Here is an 18,750-nt window from a genome sequence, read left to right on the forward strand (position 1 = left end):
CATTAGAATCTGAATAATAAACTGAACAGTCTCTTTGGTGCAATGTAAAGTATGCAATTTTAATTATGTGGTTTTTCTAGCTAATTTCTGCTTCAAAAACAGTAGAGTCCTTCTACTTACAAGGTGGCGACACGAGAAGTTTTCTGAAACTCTCACATGCACATTGTCATCAAAATTTAAATTAGCAGAAACATGCCTTTGTGTTAAATCACAATTAGCCCTTAGACAGATCTATTTACTAAGAACGCACTCTGTGCCAAACACTGGCCGCATACACTAAACAACAGTTTGCATTTCTGAAGCACTTTTTTCCTTTTTAGGTTCTCATAAATGATATTTTAAAACAAACTATGTTTGTTTTTCAGCATTAACTACATGTGCTGAAGACACGTATTGTTACAAATTAGTCCTACTCAGGAAAGTTTTTGCTTTTAAAAGAAAAAAGGGGAAGCGAAATATAATCATTAATATTGTGATAAGTTTGCAAGGTGATAGACGATTATTAGAATTAGTGAGGTGATCACATTGTAAGGTATAAAAATGTCAAATCCCTATATTGTACACCTGAAACTAATATAACACAGTATAAATTGTATATCAACTATACTTAAATTAAAAACATAAAAAAAGACGAAATCTATTCACTTGTACTTGTGTATACATATTTTAATAGTTCTATATGGAAGTCAATAAACAATGATAAATATAAACAGATTGTCTGACAAAAAAAAGCAACAATTTTCAGGGAATAGAAATGGCACATTTGTCAGAAAATGTCCACAAATAACTAATTACTTTAGCACAATAAAGATATTCTCTTAATATTAAAGTGTCTTATAAGAGGATACTCATTACTTTCTAACCATCTGTCATCACTCCTCCCCCCAAAACTAATTAGGGTTTCATCCAATCACACATTATAAATCATGCAAATGTGGACGGCAAAAAACAGTTCAAAGAAGTTAATATTATAACATTTTGTATTTCAAAACTCACAGGTTTCAGAACTAGCCTTTCATAATTACTCTGCTCATTTTTCTCATCTTTTCCTGATTTATTATTAGATAGTAAACTTAGCAAATTAAAAAAAAAAAGAAACTTACAGGTAGTAGAGTTTTCCTGCAGCAGGAAGTTCCCTTTTCCGGTAATCTATCCCAGAGTCTAGCTGGATCGTATTACAGTACTTCTGCAATCCAAACACATAAAATATCTGTTTAAACAAATGTTGGCTTAGAATTGTAATCTTTCTGCTATCAAAACTTTTTAATTTTTGAAATTTTCCTCCATAAAATAATGAGTTTAGGACAAAACAATAGAATTCATGTAAGAATCATAAAAGTTGAATAGTAAACACATATCAAGCCAAAAAAAAATCAGTTTAAAAACATTAAGATTTGAAGCATGGCTTCCTGAAACTTTGCTAAAACAATGCTGTCAGCAAATTCGCCATTTAACTGCTTTACAATTTTTTTTTTTAAATCCTAATTTCCATTACCCAGAAGTAAGAAGCTGGAAACTTATCAGAAAGAATAATTCATGGGGCTTAACCATCACAGTGGGAGACAGTCTAAGAGAGCTGGGCCAGAACATTTGTATCCACGGTTTAAACCAGATGATCATACTAAAGTGATGCTATGTGTATACCTGCGCTTCACTTCTAAATGACTGCCACTGCCCTTGTCCCTTAGTTCCTCTCCAGCCATCAAAGTCTTCAGAGTTCTTTCTCGCTGCGAACACCTCCTTTCAACCTGAGTCATCCTGTGTTAATAATGTCCTTCTCTTCTCCCAATTACTCTTTCTTTTCTTTTCCCCCTTCCCAGGGAGTATATGTGCATAGAAACTCACACAACACACACACACACACACACACACACACACACACACACACACACACACACAGCCCCTAAAATTCTTATGACAAAAGCATATGAACTTTTGCTATACCTATCTTGGTCAGTTGGCTTTTTTTTAGGGGGGCGGGGGCATATACCAGATAGATGATAGATGATAGATAGAAAGATAGATAGATAGATAGATAGATAGATAGATAGATAGATAGATAGATAGACAGAGAGACAGATATTCATTCCAGTAAAACAATGATGAGCAAGAGTTTTCAGAACAATTGAAAAAAATTTACAGACTGATCTTTCTGTTTTCATTCAAAATGAAAATTGCTTTATAAAAATTCATGAGGAAAAAAATTATATTTTAGCAACTTCACTATTTTCATTAACGAAAATTGCAATTTTGGGGCCAAGGTAATTGTGGCAGACTGTAGTTTTCAAAGATGGCTGCATAACCTCTCCATTCCAATGTGTTGTGATGCTGACATTCCAACCATCAAGCAATAAGATCTATGTCCCCCACCCCTTGAATCTTGTGACTACAATGAAAATGATGCTATGTAATAATATCCTAGGTGACATTCGAAGTAGCTTTTTACTCATTTGCTGGAACACTTGCTCTGGAACCCTGAACAACTAGGTAGGTATCAAACTGCCTGGAGGCAGCCCTGCCATGAGATAACCTAAAGCAGCCCAGACACAGAAACGACCTGGAGAGGCTCTGACATTACAAGACAGAGGTGTCTGACCATCCCCACCTGTCCCAGTGACAGCCACTACGGTGCTGAGGGAGCCAGAACGGCCAGCTGAGCCTTGCTCACATCCCTGACCCACAAAAACCAGGAGAGAGAATGAAGTAACATTGTCTTAAGCCTCTAAACTTTGAGGTCATTTGTCACACAGCAACAGCTCATCAGAACAGTAATATCTGGGCACACTTGAGATGCAGCAACATTCTTCCTCCCTGAAATTGCATCCTGGGTTGTCCTGTTATGCAAGGGCTGAGGACCGTTTATCATCTACGCTGCCTGGAAGAGACTGTACACAGTGGCAGTGAGAATGCATTTCCCCTTGTCCCACGTGTAGCTGCTACAGGCTCAGGGAAGTAAAGTGGGTGATCCACCATCCTCCTGGGACTCTGCAGTTTCTCCAAGACTGAGGGATTTTCCTGGATGTAGGACTTTCAATGCTAACACCATGACAATCCTGGGCAAACTGGGACAGTTGATCACCCTAGAAATAAAGACCCAGGATTCTGGGCTGGAAGGCTGGGGTAGGTAATAGCATTTTGATTGATATAGTTAATCCTTGAACAGCGTGGGATTTAGGGGTGCTGACCCGTGTGCTGTCAGAAATCCCCAAATAACTCCTGACTTCCCAAAAACTTAACTCCTAATAACCTCCTACTATTGACCAGAAGCCTTACCAATAACATAAACAGTCAATTAATACATATTTTGCATGTATTATATACTGTATTTTTACAAGAGTATGCTAGAGAAAGGGTTATCAAGAAAATCATAAGGAAAATACACCTAAAGTATTTTTTGGGGGAAAAATTTCACTTACAGTGAACCCATGCAGTTCATACCCGTGTTGTTCAAGGGTCAACTATGTATTAGCAATCGTGAATCTGATTAGTATAAAATAATCTCCAAGAAGAAGCTGGTCCTCTGGAGAAGCCTAAAAAGCTGAGCTTGTAAATGACACGTGGAGAACAGCCCCTTAGCCTAACAGAATCATGCCACCCTATGGTGCTGGACCCGAATAGCCAGTTGGCCCCCCATACAGACATTCCTAGCTCATCATTCCGACTTGTTCAAACCCACTCCCCAGGCCTCCCTCTCAGAACTCAGGCCCTGTAACCCATCTCACCAGGAAAATCTACGGTATTGCCCATATACATGCATTCCACTCCCCTTTGCCTCGAATGACTTGTAAAAAATCAAAAGTACAGCCATATGTCTCTCTTCTCAACTTTGAGTAAAGTACTAAAGCTGGGAAAAGAGATTCTTCCTCCCCCTTTTCCCTAATAGGGGGTGTTCAGCCACCCATTTCAAAGAAAAAAGGAGAGCCACTTGATTAAATAGCACTTCTTATTCTCTTTCTCTGAGGGAAATCTGTCCTGGTATGATAAGAGCAAATTATTCATAAGCTATCTGTACCACAGACATTACGAATATAATAAACAGTATAGCAATATATTCATGTATTTCCCCAGGTTCTCTAGTTCTTTTAAACTACAATTTATCTTATATGACTCAATAATCCTAATTTAGTCAAAACATTTTCTTCTTCTTTTTTTGCTATTAAAAAATAAGGTTAATGGAAGTTATACAAGCTTCAATTTCACTTTCTGGGTAACTAACTTCTCTCTCATCTGAGTGATTAAGCCCTACCAAATGATTGCATTTGTACCTTCCCTAATCACCACTGAGGAATACCTAATCAGCAGCAAAAGATCTATAACCAAGCCCTTAGATGTTAGCTCTTAATTGTCTGAAAAATACTAACACGAGCTTGGTTTATATTTTTAAAGAAAAATAAACCTCCAGTTTTTCAGATTTTTTCCCTTAAACTAGGTTTGTCAAAACACTGCGGAAGGGTGGAGGAAGGTGAAAGCTATTTCCCAGTGCGAATGAATCTAGTCATAAGGGCATGATCACTAAGTAATTTCCTAATTTCCAGGGATATTTGCAAGACCTGTGACCTCTTATCATCACCCATTTCAAATGCATAAAACTAATCAGCCACCAAATGAAATTTTATTTTAAAATAGTTTGTATATTTATGTATACAAAGGACAAATACAATTTCACAATCTGAAAATGCAATTAGGAAGTTTGGGGAGGAAAAGGAGGGAAGTCCACATACCCCTGAGAACATACTCAAGAGTCAAAGGCTTTTAACTTTGGAAAGAAAAATGTACTACTAAAAGAACCATATTTCAGCAGTTTGCATTTTCCTCAAGATCTACTGTGTATATTTTTAGCAATTCTGAATAATACCATTAGAAAAATAATCATCTCGCAAAATAACTTTGTATAGCTTCTACTCTGGCTTTTCCCTTCCTAGATGGAACAAAAGAACAATAGATATTGTGGAGAAAATCCTTTAAAACCACAACATATCAAGCTTGTGAGCAAGAATTGAAATAATAAAGATTTGTCCCACCAAAAAACTATTAGAAACAATAAATAAATACAGTAAAGTTGTACAAAATCAGTGTACAAAAATCCATTGTGTTCCTATATCCTAACAATGAAATTTCAGGGGGAAAAATTCCATTTGCAATTGCAACAAAAAGAATAAAATACCTAGGAATAAACTTAACGAAGAATGTGAAGGACCTATACATTGAAAACTACAAAACATTATTGAAAGAAACTGAAGACACAAAAAAATGGAAAGATATTTCGTGTTCATGGATTGGAAGAAGAACATATTTAAAATGGTCATGTTATCTAAAGCAATATACAGATTTAATGCAATCCCCATCAAAATCCCACTGGCATTTTTCAAAGAAAAAGAACAAAAAAAATCATCAAATTTGTAGGGAAGCACAAAAGATGTCAAATAGCCAACCAATCCTGAGAAAAAAGAACAAAGCTAGAGGTATCACACTCCCTGACTTTAAATTATACTACAAAGCTACAACAATCAAAACAATATGGTATTGGCAGAAAAATAGACACACAGACTAATTGAGAGCCCAGAAATAAACCCCCATGTATACGGGCAACTGATTTTCTATAAAGGAACCAAAAACATACAATGGAGAAAAGAAACCCTCTTCAATAAGCGGTACTGGGAAGATTGAAAAGCCACGTGCAAAAGAATGAAACCAGACTATTTAACAACATATACAAATATTAACTCAAAATGGATCAAAGGTCTAAATATAAGACCTAAAACAATAAAAATACATAGAAGAAAACATAAGTACTAAACTGATGGACCTTGGTCTCAGGGAAAATTTTATAAATTTGACTCCAAAGGCAAGGGAAGTAAAAGCAAAAATAAATGAATGGGACTATATCAAACTAAAAAGTTTTGACACAGGAAAAGAAACCATCATTAAAACAAATAGACAACCAACAAAGTAGGAGAAGATATTTGTAAACAACACCTCCAATAAGAAGCTAATATCCAAAATATACAAAAGACTCATACAACTCAACAACAAAAACAATCCAATTAAAAAATGGGCAGAGGGAGTGGCCAACATCTTGCGCAGCAACATGCCTATGTTTTACTGTGACTACTGCGATACATACCTCACTCATGACTCTCCATCTGTGAGAAAGACACACTGCAGTGGTAGGAAACACAAAGAGAACGTGAAAGACTACTATCAGAAATGGATGGAAGAGCAGGCTCAGAGTCTGATTGACAAAACAACCGCAGCATTTCAGCAAGGAAAGATACCTCCTACTCCATTCTCTGCTCCTCCTCCTGCGGGGGCAATGATCCCACCTCCCCCCAGCCTCCCGGGTCCTTCTCGCCCAGGTATGATGCCAGTACCCCACATGGGGGGCCCTCCCATGATGCCAATGATGGGCCCTCCTCCTCCTGGGATGATGCCTGTGGGACCTGCTCCTGGAATGAGGCTGCCTAGGGGAGGCCACATGCCAATGATGTCAGGGCCCCCAATGATGAGACCTCCTGCCCGTCCCATGATGGTACCCATTCGGCCAGGAATGACTCGACCAGACAGATAAGGAAAGAGGGGAGCCTCTTTCTAACAGTTCTGTATAACTTGTTCTATTTCGCCAGGAGATCATGGTGCTGAGACTCTGGGTGTTTCCTAACAGCATGACAAGGAAGACTCGCTCCCCCTTTCCTATCAAAGAGAATAGTTTTGGAAGGGTGTAGTGGGACAAAAAAAGCAATTTTCATTTGTATTGTGAAATGTGAAAATAAAATTGTCAACTCTTTTAGTTAAAAAAAAAAAAATGGGCAGAGGACCTGAACAGACACTCCTCCCAAGAAGACATAAAAATGGCCAACAGATATATGAAAAAATGCTCAACTTCACTAGCTATTAGGAAATGCGTATCAAAACCACAATGATATACCAGATCACACCTGTTAGAATGGCTATTTTCAACAAGACAAGAAATAACAAATGCTGGAGAGGTTGTGGGGAACAAAAACCCCTCACACACTGCTGGTGGGAACGTAAATTGGTGCAGCCACTATGGAAAATAGTATGGAGGTTCCTCAACAAATTAAGAATAGAGCTACCATATGACCCAGCAATCCTTCTTCTGTGTATCTACTTGAAAATTTTTAAAACATTTATCCATAAAGATATATGTACTCATATGCACCCCTGTGTTCACTGCAGCATTATTCATGGTGGCCAAGATATGGAGACAACCTAAGTGTCATGCGATAGATGATTGGATAAAGAAAATGTGGTACATATATACACAATGGAATACTACTCAGCCATAAGAAAAGATGAAATACTGCCATTTGCAACAACATGGAAGGATCTTGAGAATATCACGCTAAGTGAAATAAGTCAGATAGAAAAGGACAAGACACATGATTTCACTCACATGTGGGATATAAAACAGAAAGCAACAGAGAAACAAAACAAACACAAAAACCTCATAGACACAGACAACTCTATGGTGGTTACCAGAGAGTAAGGGCGGAGGGGGAAGGTAAAAGAGGGTGAACAGGGTCAACTACATGGTGATAGGAGAGTAGACTCTAGGTGGTGAGCACGCAATGCAATACACAAGTGACGTTTTATGGAATAGTACACCTGAAACTTACATAATGTTATTAATGAAAGTCACCCCAATACATGTTTAAAAAGATGTGCCTACCTTAAATACTCTTTATTATAAAAGTAATATTGCTTACTATAGAAAATTTGGAAAAAGAGAACAAAGCAACATAAATCAAAGTTTTATGTCTTTAAGTGATTATATTAAATAGGAATTTAAAGAATTACAATGGAGTTTTTCTTGGCAGTATTCAACATTGGTTTTATAAATTTTTAATAAGTAAGTATAAAAGGAAAAAGTGGTCGAGACTTTCTAGTTCTAAGAAATAAAATGTTTAAAGAACTAAGATCTATCTTTTTACTTAATTCTTTAAAAATTTATCTTTTTAAAGATAAATTGTATCTTAAATGCTCCTTGTAAACAAATTAAAATATTAAAAGTATGAAAGTCACAAAAATCTATCCCCTTCTCAGAAAAAAAGTTTGCTTGTAGCTTATATCTTTCAAGTTTTTCCTATACGTATAGAGATGCTAGATAGATAGATGATAGAAAGAGAGAGAGAGAGAGGGTGAGAGAGAGAGATGTTATATTATACACATAGTTCTAAGCTTAATTATTTTTGATATCTTAGAAGTTCTATAAGAGAAGTAACTTTAGATTTAAATACAGGAAAGCTATACTGCATATGGTACTATATTGTTTGCTAAGAATACAATTCTGTAATTAAATGACAAGCAAGAGTACAAGAAAGATACTAAACCAAAAAAAAAAAAAAAACAGTGGGAGACTCAGTGGGTGTGTCCTTTTTTTTTTGGAGGCAGGTATACATTCAGATATATTAATACATACTGAAGCAGCTATGTATTCTAAGATAATTGCTTCCATCTCATTTAAAATAATCATGTGCTATTACTTTTAAACTTAAGCAATGATATATAAAAATTCAATACATAAACTTCTTCACATTTTAAGCTTTTTATAATTTAAGTATAATATAAATACAGAAAAGTACACAAATTGTAAGTGTCCAGCTCAATCAAGAAACAGAACATTACTATCACCTCTGAAGTCCCCTAGTATCCTCTTCTACCTCTCCAAAGGTAACCAATATCCTGATTCTAGCACCATAGAATTTTGCCTGTTTGGAGAGTTTTATGTAAGTGGAATCATACAGTTTGCACTCTTCTGTGAGTGGGTTCCTTTATGTTTGTGACATTCACCCATCCACATGTTGTGTATAGCAGTAATTTATTGATTGTTGTATCGTATCCACCACTGATAGAGGGGCAGCCAGACGGCTCAGTTGGTTAGAACGCGAGCTCCCAACAAAGTTGCCGGTTCAATTCCTGCAGGGGGTAGTGGGCTGAGCCCCCTGCAACTAAACATTGAAAACGGGCCACTGGACTTGGAGATGAGCTGCGCCCTCCACAACTAGATTGAACAATGACAGAGCTGATGGGCCCTGGAAACACACTGTTTCCCAATATTCCTCCATAAAATAAAATACCTACACACTATCACCTTAGTAGTTAAGATCTGTATCCCTTCTTTTTAATCAAGCAGTTTCAGAATTTCTCTCCCCTTCCCAAAAAGCAGAAGAAGAACATATTTAATGACTGCAAAATGCCTATTATTGACTCAATTGTGTTAGGCAACTGACTTGAATTTATCTCAGATAATCCTCACAATAATCATACACAGAGAAAGGGAATCGTTTTTTAATCCCCATTTTACAGTTGAGGAAATGTATGAGGGAGGGTAATTTTTTTTAATCACTGCTGTGGGCTGAATTGTCCCCTGCAAGTTCATATGTTGCAGTGCTAACCCCAGTACCTCAGGATGTGACTGTATATGGAGAAAACGCTCTAAAGAGGTGACAGTATGCACAGATGAAGAAGCATGTAAAGACAGAGGGAGAAGACAGCCAGCCATCTGCAAGGCAAGGGGAGGCGTCTGAGAAGAAATCAACCTGGTCAACACCTTGACCTTGGACTCCAAGCTTCAAGAACCGTGAAAAACTACATTTCTGCTGTTTAAGACACCCAGTGTGTGCTACTTGGTTATGGCAGCCCTAGCAAACTATTACAATAGCTAATATTCTTGTTCCATTAATAAGCATCCAGGAAGGCATTTTTAAAAATGGTAAAAGAGTAAAGAACAATTGTGAGATTTTTTTAAAAAGCCAGGACTCAAGCTAAAAGGCACACCTATACACACTTGCTTGTAAGGTGAGCCACAAATCTGACGTTCTGTGCAGCCACAGGTGGGAGGGAAGACACAGTAAATTCACAATTCATAGAGCTCCAGAGAGGCCACAGAGCTTCCGGACTGGAAGGTTTCCTACAGGGACTGAAATAATAGAAACAGACATGGGTTTCAAGCCTGTAAGTGCTATGAGACAAAGACCATGTCTGATGTTCGTCTCCGTGATCCCAGCACCTAGCACAGTATCCAGAACACAGTACATGGTAAATGCTCAGTGACCATTTATCAACTGAACGAATAATTAACAAAATCATCTATGCGCAGAGCTTGGTGTGAGGCAATACAGTAGGAACTACAGGGATAAGGCAATCAGTACTGTGCCTTTCCTAAGGAGCTTTTATGACAAAACGGGAACTGACGTAGCAGGATTCTTGCTAAAACTGAACTCAGCATGAACAAACATGGACGTGGTAGGCCAAAGCTGAGGCCTAGTAGAGAGCAGGGCTCAGAGGAGGCTAACTAAAGTGTGGTCCAGGAGAGAGAATTTGGTAGCATCTGCTGCGACAGGAAGCTCAGCCAGGGTAAGAGTTTCATCCCAAGGCAGGGTTTCCTCACGACAAAGAGATGAAACAGAACATTTCCACATCCATAAAACAAAAGTCCTGAGCTGTGCTGATTAGGCTCGTTCTACCCCCCACAACCAATTCACGTAGCCTAGGGAATGGCACAAACCAAGTGGCTCAGGTTTGAGTTTCCTAAATCAATGCAAGGGGCAGGGAAGGTGGAAACACCTTCATGGTTGGTAGACCAGTGGTTCTCAACACTGGTTGCACATTAGCTTGAGCTGGGGACTACTTGGAACGTACCGATGCCCAGACCCCACTCAGACATTTTTACAGGGAAGGGCTGGTTGGCCGATTTTGTCTGTTTTGTTTTAAGCTCCTTAGGTGATTCTAATGGGCAGTCAGGGTTGAAAACCATGAGCCCCATCTCTGACAAGTTCCTTCCAAATCACATGGCTACTACACAATAGCAGAAAGATGAAATGGATTCTGGGAAAATAACCACAATGTCCACCACGGGTGGTAATTAAAGCCATGAGACCACCCAGGGCTAGTGTTTCCGATCATAGAATCACAGAGCCAGAGATTGGTAGCATCGATTCCTTTCCTGTTTGTGTCTGGAAAAAATGAGATGAAAAGGAAATCACCATTAGTCTACAATGGGGATAAAAGACATAAAAGCATATGAGATGTCAAGAACTATTTGAATGACCAAAGTGAAAAAATAAAGTACTAAGGAAACAAAGGATTGATAAACTTAATGTGGGCTGGAGAAACGTCCTGAAGCTGGAGTAGTATGATCAGATGAAGAGAGCTTGGAACAAATTTGCCTAGAGAAAAAAACAAACTATGGGAATGTACAGAAAGGATAGGAAAAGACCTGGGTGATGAGCTACTACAAACTGGTACAGTAAAAGATTTCACCATTTCACATCAGATGACCATAAGTTTATAGAGTTAGGTTTTCAACTCACATCTCAAATTGTAAATGAGGTTACTTCCTCATCTTTTGAGCACCACTATGATTTGGAACATTCCTCTGAAATAATGACTTTCTGGATATGTCACTAAAATTATTTTCAAAGTAGCTCTAAAAAAAATAAAAAGGCAAAGCACCGGCATCTGGTGGCACACCTGATCAAACTCAGCACTGAAGCCCAGCACAACAGTTGTAGGGTCTCTGTCTGAGATGGAACCATGCGTGGCCCTCCAAACACACTACCACCGTCACCAGCTATCAGGAGAGCTGAAACATCTGCCTGTGGCAACTGCTACTGTGTTACTAGAGGTCTTGTTCAGAATGCCAGTGGCTTACTTTCTCTTCCGTATTCTTTATCTTAAACATACTGACTTCTAGAAGATATTTGGACTCTAGTCAAATATGGTATTTCTCATCTTTAGGCTATCAGGAAGTAGGAACTTGTGGAGAACAAGAATCTACACTGACTTTGTCCACCTTGGGTGCCGTTAACATAGTGGCTTCCTGATAATACTTAATTAATTTGGATGATGTATGATACCAATTTGCATCCTAAATAGCAAAGTGCCTAGATGCTGAGTAAGTCAGAATGAAGTCTGGTCTTTATACTATCAAATGGTTTTGGCAGAGGGTTGGAAAACAAAACAAAGAATCCTAATATTTATACGAAAAGATGCTTCTGTTCATTAGAAAAGTGGTAAGCCATGGTGAGCCATAAGATGCTACACAGTTTTTGTGTTTTCTATTTGTTATACAGAAGGTATCCCACTGCCATTTAATCCAGAAGATAAATGTTTAATTATTATCTTCATAAACTGTCACAGAATAAAAATAATAGCTACCATTTATTAAGCACTTAATTTTTACAACAACCTTTGAAGACAGGATTATTGACTTATGGTTCATAAAGACCATATATTCTGATCTCTACTTGTCTAGGGTTATTTAGCTCCTAGGGGACAGAAGACCTGAACTCAGGTCTGCAGACCATGTGCTCTTCGGCACAACACATACCTTCTATGTTCAGAATAAGACATAAAACAAAAGTTCAAAAATTCCACCACCTGTAAATATTTTGGTAATTATGATTTAACAATAACCTGTTGCTGATTCAATATGTACAAGCAACATCCGACAAAATTCCCAGAGCATCATACCTCAACTCTACATGATTTCTTGTCATTTATTTACACCGTACTGTGTTCTAGAAGGATTAATATAGCTTCTTTAAAAAATATTATCTTGCTATTTGTAAAGTCACTTTCACCATTTAATTTTCAATGTTAGCGAATATACAAGTAAAGAGTAATTTGACAAAAAACCTACCAAAGTTTTAATTGCACAGAACCTTTGAAATTCCATTTCTAGGAGTCTATCCTACAGAAACATTGACTCATGTGACTAAAAATACATTTGTAGACAGGTTTTCTTTAAAGCATTATTTGAAAAGTAAAAAACTAGGATAAACTTAAGTATACAAAAATAGCAGATTATTTAAAAATCAAAGCAGCCATTTAGAAGAATAACATAGTTATATCTGATATCAAAATATCCCCAGGATATCTCCAAGGGATTAAAGCACAACTCAGATTAAGATGAAACTAGTACACTGTTAATTTATAAAACAAAACTATACGTTTAGGCATATATAGAGATATCTATGCATATAAATGCACAGAAGAATACTTGAAAAGATACACATTAATTTTTTCCATCTTTATTGAGGTATAATTGACACATAACATTGAATAAGGTATACAACTGATACACTTAATACATTGCAAAATGATTGTACAGTAGATTGGTTAACATCTCCACACATCATATAATTACCACTTCTTTTATTTGTGATAAGAACATTTAAAATCTACTCATTTAGCAACTTTTAGTCTACAATGCAGTATTAATACAGCATAATAACCAAAATCTGTACATATAATCTGTTGTACATTATATCCCCAGCATTTAGTTACTTCATAAATGAAAGTTTATACCCTTCAACCAACATCTCCCCCACTTGCCCCACTCCCCAGCCCTGGCAACCACCAATCTACTCTGTTTCTATGAGTTCGGTTTTTATAGATTCCACATGAGTGATTTCCTATGGCATTTGTCTTTTTCTGTCAGATTTATTTCACTTAGCATAATGCCCTCAAGGTCCATCTATTTTGTCACAAATGGCAGAATTTCCTCCTTATGGCTGGAAAATATTCCATTGTATAGACATAACACATCTTCTTTATCCATTCATCCATCAATGGATACTTAGGTTGTTTCCATGTCTTGGATATTGTGAATAATGCTGCATAAACATGGGTATGCAGATATGAGGTCTGACACCTAAGCTTGTGAACTCATCCTAGAAAAAGTGCTACGTGCCTCATTGCTGAATATCACTACAGTCACCTTCGAAGTACTTCCCTTGGGAAGCTATGCACCGATGCCACCGCCTAGTCCACCCTTCAAAGCAATTATTGAACTCATTTTCTGGAATGGCCATCGGAGCTGTCGTCGTATTACCCTTGGTGTCCTGAATGTCATCAAAATGTCTTCCTCTCAATATTTCCTTTATCTTCCCGAAAGAAGTCATTGAGGCCAGATTAGGTGAGTAGGGAGGGTCTTCAAATACAGTTATTTGTTTACTGGCTAAAAACTCCTTCATAGACAATGTCTGACCACAGCACTGTACACCTGAAGCTGAAGCTGAACAATAATGAATGTCAACTACAATATTATATGTGTGTGTGTGTGTATATATATATATATATATATACATATATATATAGTATATATATGTACTCCACTTCTTGTAACTATATATAAATATATTTATATATTTATATATATAAATATATACAATATTATATGTGTGTGTGTATATATATGTACTCCACTTCTTGTAACTATATATATAAATTTAATATATATATTAAATATAAATAACTATATTGAGCCCCAGTGGCTCAATAAATATATATATTTATATATATATACTTACAAGAAGTGGAGTACAGCATTATTAGGAATAGATGCAGTGGAAATGTAATGGCTGTATGTGATGTCAGAGGGGTAGTAGATTGGGGTGGGGGGTTGTCACTGTGTGAGGGATATAAATGATAAATGTTTAACTATTACATTGTTTTGTACACCTGAAACTAATAAAAAAATAAAAGAGTTCAAAGAGAAAACTGTAAAAAAAATAAATGAAATAAAATAAAAATAAAAACTCCCTCATAGACAGTGCCATGTGAGCTGGTGGTGTCGTGATGCAAGAGTTCCTTCCGGACCATTTTTGCACACACCTTTCTCATGCCAAGATTTTCCTAACTGTTTCTATATCGATGTTTACTTGGTCTGCTATGCTTTTCAGTCACAGTTGACGATTTAGACTCACAATTCAATGAATTTTTGCAATGTTTTCATCTGTTCTGTTCGTTACTGGCCACCCTGACCTCTCTTCATCAGTTACACATTCTCCCCTCTCAGGAAAATGTTTAATCCATTTGTACACTGCCATTTTCTTCATGGCATTATCCCCATAAACTTGGACTAACATGTCCCTGATTTCACTTACATTCTTGCCAAGTGTAACCAGAAATTCAATGTTTGTTCGTTGCTCTAATTCAAGTTCAGACATTCTCACAATGACACACAAAAACACACAACAACAATAATGAATGCCATTCAGCAAGACACCGCCCCATATAGACAGGAACACAGCTGTGAGACACTGGTATACCAAGGTTATGAAACCCTACCGAGTTGTATGTACAGTGCTGCCAGTGTAAGTGCATGGTGTAAGTCGAAACTTAATTGTCAGACCTCATATATTTCTGAAGGATAACTTTGCTGGATAGAGTATTCTTGGTAGGCAGGACTTTTTTTTTTTTTTAATTTCAGCACTTTGAATATATCATCTCACTCTTTCCACGCTAAATCTCTGCTGAGAAATCTGTGGACTGTCTTATGGGGGCCCCTCATAAGTTACAAGTTTCTTTTCTCTTGCTGCTTTTAAGATTCTCTCTTAAGTTGAGTTTGCTTGATGATCTATAAGCTTCATGACCTTAGTATCTAAACCTCTCTCCAGATTTGGGAAGTTCTTTGTTATTATTTCCTTAAATAAACTCTCTGTCCCCTTTCACTCTCTTCTCCTTCTGGAACCCCAGTAATTCACAGATTGTTTCTGTTGATGGTATCCCACAGGTTATGTAGGCTTTCTTCACTCTTTTTCATTCATTTTTCTTTGTTCTTCTCTGACTGGATAATTTTAAAGTCCCTGTCTTCAATCTTGAGTCCCTTGCTCAATCTTCTTGAGCAAGGATGATGATATTGATGTTCTATTGCATTGTTTTTCATTTCATTCATTGTAGTTTTCAGCTTCAGAATTTCTGTTTGATTCTTTTTTATGATTTATATCTTTTCGTTAAGCTTTTCATTTTATTTGTTGTTTTCCTGATTTTGTTGAATTGTCCTTCTGTATTTCCTAGTAGCCTCTGAGTTTCCTTAAAACAGCTATTTGAATTCTTTATGGGGTAAATTGCAGATCTCCATGTTCTTGGGTTGGTTATTAGAAGATTATTGCAGTGCTGTTTCCTTGATTTTTCATGTTCCTTGAAGTGTTGCATTGCTATCTTCACATTTGAAGTAACAGTCCCCTCCTCCAGTCTTTACTAATTGCTTTCAGAAGAGAAATACCTTCCATCAGCCCTGTAGGAATTCTGAGGCTTTATCAGACCTTCTATGGACACACCTGATCCACAATTCTTGTTCCCTCTTATGGCAGAATTCTTAAGCTTATATGCCTTCTTTTGATCGTGCAATGTACCAGGCCAAGTGCTGACAGCTTCCCTTTTGTTTTCCCAAAGGTGACAGTAAAGCTCAAGTTTGTGGTCTGTCCCTGGTCCAGAGCATGTTCACTAGCCATGTGCCAAAGCTCACTCTCACCACTGCCATCAGAAGCATACACAGGGTACCAGCTGGAGAGCATGTGAGTGAGAGGTGTGCACAGGGCTGAGGATGCCCTTTGGCCAAGTGGGGGAAGCTGTGGGCAAGGTGTCCCCAGTGGCTAATGGGTGGGTTTCTTGATGGTCTCCATGAAGCAGTTCGCTTTAATGTCCTCTAACAGTCCTATCTGCTGCTCTCCCAGCCTCTTCCCACCTACCAGTCATACAACTCATGAGTCAGTACTCTGGGTGGTGCAAAAGAGAAATGAGCCACTTTGGCAGCACCCTGCACAGCTGGGGAAGCCAAGTGATTACTCACATGCTCTTACTTTCCCCTGTGGGAGAAATCACAGGGCAGGAAGATCTCTCTTAGCCCTCAGCTGTGCTGCCTTGGGGATGACTAATGCAGATGTTCCTCTGACCCTCTCCAGTGTGTCCAAACTCATTATTGTTTTTTGCTCCAACAGTGTGCTGGAACCTTTCCACCAGAAACCTGGACATCCACAAAGGCTCTCTCACCCTAGGGTGATTGTGTGTGTGATAGTGGGTTTTCCAGGATCTCCTAGACCATGGCTAAGAGGGGCTGGAGCTGATTCACAGGCCAAGGGCTGTATGCATATTACCTGACATGTGGGTGGGCGAGCCTCCTCCCGGATCCCTTGGAGTGTGGTGCTGGATCCAACAGCTCCCACAAAGGCACTGTTGTCTATGGATGGATGCCACATTGTTTTGGGGGAGGGGCACACAAACAAGAGATGTGTGATTCAGCCATGATGTTGATATCACTCCTCCATGTTAAATTTTTATCAGTGGCTACTCCAGAGGAGGGAAGTGAAAATGAGATCGGGATGGGGGGTGAGAGGAAATGGGGAAAGGAAAAGAAGTGAAGGAAGAGCTTTTGATATGTATTACATACATTTATGTGATGGTTGTATTTTTTTAACCTAGCATGCATTCATTTATCTCATGAAATTTTATAAAAGGAAAGACTGTAGAAAACTCCATATATTGTCCCCAAATACTGGTGCTTGGAAAAAGCTGGTAGCTGTCTTATTGAAATCACAGCCATTACACATTTCCAGCTCTGTCATAACAAACAGAATTTTAATTAATATTCTATTCTGCTACTGTTTACTTTCTGCAAGAAAACCAGAGTCCTCATCCCTAATGTTAAAAAAAAAGAAAAGAAAAACATAAGACTAATATATCACAGACTGGAAAAAAGTTGATACGTGTACCTTTCAAGAATCTTTTTTATAACCATGCTACCAAGTGCGTAACTGCAGCTCCTGTAAGCTTTCATTTTCTCCTGCTGAAGGAACTATGCAATACATCTCCAGACTGACAGGAACTTCCTTCCATATATGCAGCTTCACAAAATCTATTTTTTCAGATCAGTAAATTTACCCACAAGATTTGTCTTTCTTCAAAGCAGAGAACCCTATGATTTCACTGATATGTGGTATATAAACCAAAAAGAACAAGACAAACAAATGAGAAACAAAAACTCATAGACACAGACAATAATTTAGTGGTTACCAGAGGGTAAGGGGGTGGGGGGTGGGTGATGAGGGTAAAGGGGATCAAATACATGGTGATGGAAGGAGAACTGACTCTGGGTGGTGAACACACAATGGGATTTATAGACGATGTAATACAGAATTGTACACCTGAAATCTATGTAAATTTACTAACAATTGTCACCCCAATAAAATTAATAAAAAAAAAAAAAAAAGATTTGTCTTTCTTCTACACAAATGAGCAGAGGTAAACAATAACTTTTTTATCTTAAAAAAAAATCCATACTATAAATACACAAAGTCCATAATGCATGTGATTCATTCATACTATAATCACAAACTTCTGGAATAATAAAGAAAAACTAAACCTCCACAAAATATTTAGCTTTATAAACACCCCATCTAGTTTCAGAGACTTAGTCATTAACACTTTTAGATCCAGGAGAGCATTTATAAATATTCTAAACTCTGTTTCTTCTCTTTCTTCATTGTATTTGCTCAACTTTTTGTCATTTCACTGTTCATTAGCACTTTTATCCGAAGATGAAAAGAGGAAGAGAAAGAAGATGAATTCAGTCTCTTGCAACTTATTCTTATCTCTGATAAAAGATCTGAAAAGTAAATTCTAAGCTATTAGCTAAAACAAGATTTGGATATCACTATATTAAACTTATCATTGTGTATCACTAAAGGTAGATTAATAAGGTAGATTATACTTTTATAAAAAAAGATAAAGAGTTCCTTATTGATAAAAGCAATTGCAAATATAATTAATTCTACCCAAAGACAGTAAGATTATAATATGTAAATACACTGAATATGCAATGTTAAAACGTACACACACGTGCTTGTACACACACACACACACACACACATACACACACACACATCATGCAACATGGTTTGGTGGAAAGGATTCTCAACAAACAGCAGCAAGTCTAGGTTCTAG

The 18,750-nt window shown here is 37.5% G+C and overlaps 2 protein-coding genes across 7 annotated transcripts in view; one reads left to right on the forward strand and one right to left on the reverse strand.

Annotated features, from left to right (window-relative positions):
* The window catches only part of AFG1L (AFG1 like ATPase), a 182,773-nt gene that overhangs the window by 56,356 nt on the left and 107,667 nt on the right, over positions 1-18,750 (reverse strand). For all 6 annotated transcript variants that reach the window (XR_013993152.1, XR_013993153.1, XR_013993154.1 and 3 more), the window contains one exon: positions 1,104-1,186. Coding sequence is in view for 3 of the 6 variants with exons in the window: in XM_081045262.1 (XP_080901388.1) it covers positions 1,104-1,186 (83 nt within the window). In the remaining 3 variants the exon portion in view is untranslated. The remainder of the gene's footprint in view (positions 1-1,103; positions 1,187-18,750) is intronic.
* On the forward strand, positions 6,086-6,568 carry LOC308493297 (U1 small nuclear ribonucleoprotein C-like; the record flags this gene model as incomplete). Its single annotated transcript, XM_081039263.1, has 1 exon — positions 6,086-6,568. Exon 1 carries the CDS (start codon positions 6,089-6,091, stop codon positions 6,566-6,568), a length of 480 nt encoding a protein of 159 aa, XP_080895389.1. The 5' UTR covers positions 6,086-6,088.

Source organism: Rhinolophus hipposideros, assembly GCF_964194185.1.
Source record: "Rhinolophus hipposideros genome assembly, chromosome: 3".
NCBI classification, from domain to species: Eukaryota; Metazoa; Chordata; class Mammalia; order Chiroptera; family Rhinolophidae; genus Rhinolophus; species Rhinolophus hipposideros.